This window comes from Chiloscyllium plagiosum, unplaced genomic scaffold, assembly GCF_037043375.1.
Source record: "Chiloscyllium plagiosum isolate Xiang-an unplaced genomic scaffold, Cpla_swu_hap1 HiC_scaffold_46, whole genome shotgun sequence".
NCBI lineage: Eukaryota > Metazoa > Chordata > Chondrichthyes > Orectolobiformes > Hemiscylliidae > Chiloscyllium > Chiloscyllium plagiosum.
Window position 1 is genome coordinate 16,617,459 of NW_028270184.1, and position 8,986 is coordinate 16,626,444.

At 41.7% G+C, this 8,986-nt stretch overlaps 1 protein-coding gene across 3 annotated transcripts in view; it reads left to right on the forward strand.

Moving 5' to 3' along the window:
• The window catches only part of LOC122543952 (uncharacterized), a 36,791-nt gene extending 29,073 nt beyond the window's left edge, over window positions 1-7,718 (forward strand). For 2 of the 3 annotated variants that reach the window (XM_043682915.2, XM_087983798.1), the window contains one exon: window positions 1,436-7,718. In XM_043682915.2, coding sequence (XP_043538850.1) covers window positions 1,541-2,530 — 990 coding nt within the window. In that variant the 5' untranslated portion in view covers window positions 1,436-1,540 and the 3' untranslated portion in view covers window positions 2,531-7,718. Of the gene's footprint in view, window positions 1-1,433 lie in introns of all 3 variants that reach the window. The other variant, XM_087983799.1, reaches the window with a different exon arrangement.
• Window positions 7,719-8,986: the final 1,268 nt, after the last annotated feature.

Genomic DNA, 8,986 nt, shown 5'->3' on the forward strand with positions numbered 1-8,986 from the left:
TAAATTTCCCAGTCCACCTGCGTTTTGAAGTCCCCCATGATTATTCCAATAGTGCCTTTTTTATGTGCCTTTTCTGTCTCCTGATTTATTTTCTTCCCCACATCCTGATGACTGCTAAGAGGGTTTTACGCAAGTTCCTTTTAGGTCTTTTTACCTTTGTGGTTCCTTAACTCTACCCACATGGATTCTCCCCCTTCTGATTCTATTTCACTTTTTTTTATTCATTTGTGGGACTTGGACACCATTAGCTGGCCAGCATTGATAGTCCATCCCTATTTGCCCTTGAGAAGGTGGTAGTGAGCTACCTTCTTGACTCGCTGCAGACCACTTGCTGTGGGTTGACCCACAATGCCAATAGGAAGGTAAATTCAGGAATTTGACCCAACAACTATGAAGGAATGGTGGTATGTTCCAAGTCAGGGTGGTGAGTGGCTTGGAGGGGAACTTCAGGTGGTGATGATCCCAAGCACCTGCTGCCCTCGTCGTTCCAGGTAGAAGTGGTCTTGGGTTTTTTGCTGTCAAGTTTGTAGATGACACAAAATGGATAGGAAAGCAAGTAGTTAGGGCGACACAATTAAACAGCAGAGATAGGGACAAGTTAAGCAAATGGGCAAAACTTAGTAGATGGAATACAGTGTGGGGAAAAACAAAATTAAGGTTTAGGTATTTTGGCAGGAAGACAAAGGAGAAAAAACGGCAAAAAGCTGCAAGCAGAGAGAATTGTGGGTCTTGTGTTTGAAAGACAAAGAGATGGCATCCAGCAGGTAATCAAAGGTAAGTGGTCTGTTGGCCTTTATTTTAAAGGGAATGGGGTATAAAAATAGGGATGTCTGCTGAAACTGGACCAAACACTAGTCACATCACACCCGGAATACTGTGAACAGTTTTAGTCTCCTTATTTTAGGGTAGGCAGACCATAGCGTATTCAGGAGTTTGATCCCGGTCATGGGAGGATTTTCTCAGGAGATTGAGCAGACTGTACTCTTTGAGGTTTAGAAGGATGAGAGAAGACCTCTAAGAATATGATCCTCAGAGAGGTTTGGCAGCATAGATTCAGAGAGATTATTCCTTCTTTGACATCCAAGGACACAATCTCAGAGTAAGGAGTCACATATTTAAGACCAAGGTATGGAGGAATTACTTCTCTAAGGGGGTACTGAATTGCAGGCCTGGAGAAGCTGGGCTGCTCAATGTATCCAACTCTGAGATAAACAGGATTTTAATCAGTAAGGGATTTGAGGTTTATGGGATAAGGCAGGAAAGTCAAGCTGAGGGTTACCAGATCAGCCTTGATCTCATTGAATATGACAGCAGACTCGCTGGGTTGAATTGTCCACTTCTGCTCCTATGTCTTATGGCCTTATCAATTTTTTTTTTTCTTTTTCTGGGTTCTCACTTGCTTCCCTTTTTTTAATGTTTTCAACTAATTTCGCAGGGTGTTCGGAAGATCTGGAGTGAAGAGAGTTAAAACCGAGCATCACTTCAGGATCTGACAGAGTCGCCCAGTTTGTTGCAGCCTGAATATCATTGGATTTTGAACATGGAAGAAAAAAGCACTGTTCACAGTAGGGAGAAACCGTACACATGTTGTACGTGTGGACAAGGCTTCAGCAGGTCATCTGCCCTATCACAACATAAATACAGTCACACTGGGGAGAGGCCATTCATCTGTTCCGAGTGTGGGAAAGGATTCACTCGATCGTCCACCCTGTTGAAACACCATCAGGTTCACACAGAGGACAGACCTTTTAAATGCCCTGAATGTGGAAAGTGCTATAAAAGATCTGAGGCCCTGAAGTTGCATCAACGTGTTCACACTGATGAGAGACCTTTCACTTGCTCTCACTGTGGAGCTGGGTTCAAGCAAGCATGTGACCTCATTAATCACCAGCGGATTCACACTGGGGAGAGACCATTCATCTGCTCAGAATGCGGGAAAACATTTGCACGGAAATCAATCCTGTTGAGTCACCAGCATGTTCACACAGAAGAGAGACCTTATAAATGCCCAGACTGTGGAAAGTGTTACAAAAGGTCTGGGGACCTGATGTTGCATCAACGTATTCACACTGATGAAAGACCGTTCAGGTGCTCTCACTGTGGGACTGGGTTTAGGCGATCATTCCAACTTGCTGTACACCAGCGATTTCACACTGGGGAGACGCCATTCACCTGCACTGAGTGTGGGAAGGGATTCGCTGTGATATCCAGCCTGCAGAAACACCAGCAACTTCACACAGAGGAGAGACCTTTTAAATGCCCAGATTGTGGGAAGTGCTTTAAAAGATCTGGGAACTTGGTGTCCCATCAACGTGTTCATACTGACGAGAGACCATTCAGGTGCTCTCAGTGTGGGTCTAGGTTCAAGTGGTCAACACAACTCACTGTACACCAGCGATCGCACACAGGGGAGAGGCCATACACCTGCACTGACCGTGGGAAGGGATTTGCTATGAAATCTGAGCTGCAGCATCACCAGCGATCTCACACTGGGGAGATACCATTCACGTGCACGTGGGATTCACTGTGAAATCTAAACTGCTGTGTCATCAGTGAGTTTGTGAGCAAGGGACTGACTGGTTTTTACTCTGAATATATCCCTGCTTCATCATGTCCTTCCCTCACTGCTGGAAGATCTAATGAACAATACTCTTGACCGTCTCTGAGAGACAACAGTGTATTTTTAGACAGCCATGCAGCAGAGAAGCTTGTAGCTCTATAAAATTCAATTAATTTATGAAGTACTTCAACGATTAACAAGCTTTTAACCGCTAGAGATATCTCAATCAATATTTTTCGCCACTCTGGGTTCTGCAATTCACCCCAAACATTATTACCCATCAGAGTTCGCAACTTGCTAGGTTGGAACTCTTCTTGATCCCTTCCCAATGCCTCCTGACATGGGGTATCTCTGGCAAAGATATTCTTCAAAGTTCTGTTGAAAATCAAGGATTTTCCTGGCCTGCTTTATGCACTGGTCTCTGTGTCAAAGAGTGTGGTGCTGGAAAAGCACAGCAGTCAGGCAGCATCAGAGGGGCAGGAGAATTGACGTTTCGAGCGTACGACCTTGATCAGGAATCTTCATCAGAACTTATGCTCGAAACGTCGATTCTCCGGCTCCTCAAATGTTGCCTGATCAGCTGTGCTTTTCCAGCAACACGCTCTCTGACTCTGATCTCCAGCATCTGCAGTCCTCACTTTCTATTGGTCTCTGTGCCAATTGTATGCCTTATTTGTAATTATCCATGCATGTGAGCAATCCTGAATGTTTTGTCCCTATTTGATACAGTTGGCAGTTACTGATTTTCTGCAATCTTAGCTCTTAGCAGAGCTGAATCACGAAGTGTAATTCTACTCACAGCCCATTGTATAGTCTGTTATCAGTTCCTGTTATCTTCAGCTTTATCCAATATCTTCCTCCCTTTTAATTCAAAGGTTTATCTGAGGATCATCCCTACTGGGTTATTTGTCGTTCAGGGTACCTGCAGACAGTGGTGAGCATTACCTTCTTGCAGTGATGTATTCTCAGCATGACATTACTTTATTTCAGTTATTTGAAATCCATTTAGACCATTGCATTTACTAAAACTATAGTCATAAGTGTAATCAGTTTACAATATCTTACTCACTTCCCTTTTCTGCAGAAAATATATTATTATAAGCTTTCAACGTCTTGCATATCAGTACAAATGAACAAATAGTGAGGAATGCCACTAACTAGCCACATCTATATTATTCCTACCCGATAGTAAGCAATCATGAGTTATCTTTTAGTGTCTGAGATCAATCCCTGTTGTCAATCCCTTCCATTTCTTAACGTTCAGTTTTTTTTTTATTGTATAGAATCCCTACAGTGACGAAACAGGTCCTTCAGCCCAACAAGTCCACACCGACCCTCCAAATAGTAACCCACCCAGACTTATTCCCCTGCCCTATATTTATCCCTGATACATGCACCTAACCTAGGCATCCCTGAACACTATGGGCAATTTAGTATAACCAATCCACCTAACCTGCACGCGTTTGGACTATGGGAGGAATCTGGAGCACCCAGTGGAAATCTATGCAGACACTAGGAGAATGTGCAAACTCCACGCAGACAGTCGCCCAAGGCTGGAATCGAACCCGGGTCCCTGGCGCTGTGAGGCAGCAGTGCTAACCACTGAGCCACTATGCTGCCCCAATGTTTTGTTTGTTAAAACAATTGCAACAATAGGTATTGTATAACAATTACAGTAGAAAAATCACATGAAATGCAATTCTGATCCACGGATAGACTTGAATATTCAGTTCCTCATTTCAGGTTTTCCACGAGAAACGTGGAGCCTGCAAGTCAGTGTCTACGCCTTCTGTGTAAGCTTTAATCTTCTTTTCGTGCGTTGCCCATTAATGGATAACTTCTTTGTCTCGAAAATTGTCTTCAATCTGCAGTGAAGTGTGGAATAATGGAAGTCCAGGAGGTGCAAACTGCCGTAAAATTTCATCTACATCACTTGGGTGGACAGATAGAGCTATATACAGTTTCTCATCGGGTTCTGGCTTAAACAGAATTTTGTGGCTAATAGTTAAGTCAGAAGACGTATTGCGGATCGCCACGTTTTGTTCATCTTGGGTGCACCACGTCCTTCCTTTTTATTATCCTTGGGCTATGTTGGTGACATAGTAGGTTTCTCCCACTAAGGTATACTTAAAAGTTTGGTTCTTCACCAGCAGGATAGACAATGATCAATTTTTGTAACAGAAAGATCCACACTGAGATAGCCCTTTTATCATTTCTTTCAGACATGCCCAGTGGTTCCCCTGGATTGAAGCCAATACATTCCTTCCCTTTAGAACTGTAGCATGAGTTGCTGGGTTACTTTGTGATCCAGTTTCTTCTTGGTATTTACTCACATTATGAACTCGCATTATGGATGTGTCAGATTGTCCTCATGTTGAGGTATATAAAGAACCACACCAATATAAAGCTGACCTTTATTATTGTCATACGTGCTTAAGACCTGGTTGGTGAAATTGAAGTTTCTGAGTTGACATGGGCATCTTTGTTCCCACCCAGGTCCTCAGTTGCTCATTTGACACCCAGTCCAGTACTCTATGAGCATCTAATTGCAGCATATTTGTGCTGACCATAGACAGAAGCCAGCTAATATGTTGAACAAAAACCTGTTGTATTAATGCAGGTTGCCTCATGAGCTATAATGTCGTTGGTAATATTCTGAAGTGTCTCAGCATTTTGGTGCTTAGGGCTATCTGTGCTGCTTGCTGGCATACCCTACACATTTTTCCTTGATCCTGGTGTTCTTGGCTGACAATTATCCTTTTTTCCTCCAAGGAACTTAACTGATCCTTGAAGTCTGCTGTTTTAAGGGTGCTCACAGTGGCCAATCCCGATGCATAGCCTGCTCGTGCGAATTCTACCAAACCTCTCTTCCTCCTCCTCAAAATATATATGTTAGAAATTACAAGTGAGAAAGGAAAGATCACTTTTGATGGGGTTGTACTCGGCCCCCCCAATAGTAAGATAGAAAGTGAGAAACAAATATATAGGGAGATCTCAACTATATGTAAACATAATAAGTTGAAATAATGGGGGATTTTTAATGTTCCAGGCATTGACTGGGACGGCCATAGTGTTAAAGTTACTAAGAATTTGTCAAATGTGTTCAATGAAATTTTCTTTATCAATATTTGGATACTGCTAGTAGAGAAGGAGCAAAATTTACACCTTTTGGGCAATAATGCAAGGCAGATGACTATAGTAAAAGTGAACACTTTGGGTCTAGCAAACATAATTCTATTAATTTCAAAATGGTTATGGAAGAGGATAAACCTTGCATAAAAATAAAAAGTTTTTAATTGGAATAAGGCATGTTTTAATGATACAAGACAAGAACGTTCAAAAGTTGATTGGAGTAGATTGTTCGCAGAGAATAGGTTGTCGGACAAGTAGGAGGCGTTCAAGCCTGTGATGCCGTGAGTTCAGCATGTTAGAGAGAAGGGTAAGGCTGGTAAGATTAAGGAACAATGAATGAGCAAAGATATTGAGATTCTAGTTGAGAATAAAAGAGAATCTTATTTTAAGTGTAGCAAACTTGGCTCAATTGAATCTGTTAATATGAGGAGTGCAGGGGCATTCTTAAGAGAGAAATCAGGAAGGCAGAGGGAATATGAGATGGCATTGGTAGATTAAGTTAAGGATAATCCAAAGAGATTGTACAACTACAGCAGTAAGAACAAGAGGGTAACTAGAAAGAGAGTAGGGCCTCTTAAAGATCCAGGAGATTGTCTTTGTGTTGAACTCCAGGAGATTGGAGACATACTAAATGAATATTTTGCATCGTTTTTGCTGTGGAGAAAGAAATAGAGTAGACAGTGCAGAGATATAAACATTGTTGTTTGAAGAACAGCTTGCATTACAGAAGAGAACATTGGGGAGGTCTTAGGGAATATAAAAGTGGATAAATCTCCAGGACCTGATTGCATGTATCCCAGAACTTTAAGGAAGAAAATTATGCCTTGCAGAGATATTTGTATCATCTATAACTAAGGTTCAGGCCGAGAGTTTGGTGCTGGAAAAGTGCAGCGGGTCAGGCAGCATCCACGGAGCAGGAAAATCAGTGTTTCGGGCAAAAGTGGTAAGGTGTCTGATGACTGGAGAGTGGCTAATGTTGTTCCTTTGTTTAAGAAAGGCTTTAAGGTGAAACTGGAGAACTATAGACCTGTGAGTCTGACTTCATTTGTGGGTAAATCGTCGGAGGTGATTACAAAAGGTAGGATTTATGGATATTTAAAGATGTACAAATTGATTAGGGATAGTGAGCATGGTTTTATGTGGGGAAAATAGTTTCTCACAAACTTGAGGTTTTTGATGTTGATAATGGCAGAGCAGTAGACATTTATTTGGATTTTTGTAAAGCCTTTTGCAAGGTTCTGTACGGTAGACTAATTAGTAAAGTTACGTCACATGGGATTCAAGGTAAACTTGCCAATCGGGTGCATAATGGCTTGTTACAAAGTTGAGAGAGTGTATAGTCACTTGAAGAGAGGTGCTTTTTCTGAGCTGAGAGATTGTGACAGCATATGTCTGTCATTAGCCAACAAGTGCTGAAAATTGATACGTAACCATCTGTTTGGGGTTGTGTTTTGATGTTGAGGCAACTGGATTTGAATTTAACTAATTGATTTAAAATTTCCCAGGATTAAACAAGCCATTTAAATTTGATTGTATTGAAAACGTCGGATTAATGAGAAGGTATGAATCTTGGGGACATAAAACGTCAGGGCATTTTAAAATTAGTCTGAGCTAACTGCCTCCGTAGAAATAACCATCACAATCCTGTAAAAGAAATCTCTCAAAGGCATCGTCCATTAAAGGTACCAAGACATTTTATACAAAGATGCAGTAATAAAGAAAAATCATAGCAGATGACCCTGGGAGAAGACAGGGAATTGGAAAGACAGGAGGAAACAGCAGAATTGGAAGGATGAAAGTAAGTAGTGGATTTGGAACACCAGGAGAAGACAGCATAACAAACTGTGTGGACTCTGAGACCTTAAGGTAATTTGACGTTTAATAATTGTTATTGGATCAGTATTTTAATAGAGGTGGGGTCAGATAGTGATTTAGTTAAGAAAAAAGGGAGGTTTGGGTTTGTTAATAGTTTTTGTTTAGTGTTCACTGTTAGAATTAAGAAAATAAACTTACTATTTTTCTTTAAGCAGTGGAAATCGGGTTTTCTTTTGTTCACTCACACTTTTTAGCAGATTGCGAGATGAGCTGATCTGGGTGTTGTAGTTTAAAGTAGCAGAGGGGTTAGACCTCCGCATCATAACAGGCTAATGGCAGGAGGCAGAGAGAAATGGTGGAGGGTTACTTTTCAGACTGGAGGCCTGTGACTAGTGGTGTTCCATAGTGATTGGTTCTGGGTCCTCTGTTTGTCGTTTATATAAATAACTTGGATAAGAATAGAGAAGGCATGGTCAGTAAGTTTGTGGATGATAATTTGTGGCATAGTGGACAGTGTAGATTACAAAGAGATCCTGATCAAATGGGTCAACAGGTTAAAAAATGGCAGATGGAGTTCAGTCTGAATAAAGGTGAGGTATTGCATTCTGGTGCAACAACCATGAATAGAACATATGCAGTTAGTGTTTTGGGTAGTGTTGTAGAACACAGGAACCTACAGTAGCAGGTACATGACTTTTTGAAGTTTGCGTCACTCATTGACAGGGCGGTTTAAACAGTGTTTGACATGCTTGCCTTGTTTGCTTCGTCCTTTGCATGTAGAAATTATGTTTAGATTGTACAGGACATTGATGAGGATATTCTGGAATGCTGTGTCCAGTTCTGGTCGCCCAGTTATAGGAAAGAAATTATCAGGCTGGAGACAGTTCAGAATAGATTTACCAGGATGTTGCTTGGTATGGAAGGTTTGAGTTGTAAAGAAAGGCTGGATAGGCTAGCACTTTTTTCACTGGAGCGTAGAAGGTTGAGAGGTGACCTGATTGATGTTTATGAAATAATGAAAGATATGGATAGAGTTGGTGGCAGTTTTCCCTGAGATGGGGAATTTCAAGAGTCGGGGGCATATTTTTAAGGTGAGAGGACAGTTTTTTAAAACACATTAAAAGGCAATTTTTTTTAACACAGAGGGTGGTTTACGTTTGGAATGAATTTTTAAAAAAATTACATTCCCTATAGTATGGAAGCAGGCCCTTTGGCCCAACAAGTCCACACCGACTCTCCGAACTAGACCCATTCCCCAACCCTATATTTATCCCTGACTAATGCACCTAGCACTATGGGCAATTGAGCATGGCCAGTTCACCTGACCTGTACATCTTTGGGTTGTGTGAAGAAACCAGCGCACTCAGAAGAAACCCATGTAGACACTGGGAGAATGTGCAAACTCCACTCAGACAGTTGCCCGAGGTGAGAATTGAACCAGAGTCCCTAGCACTGAGAGGCTGCAGTGCTAACCACTGA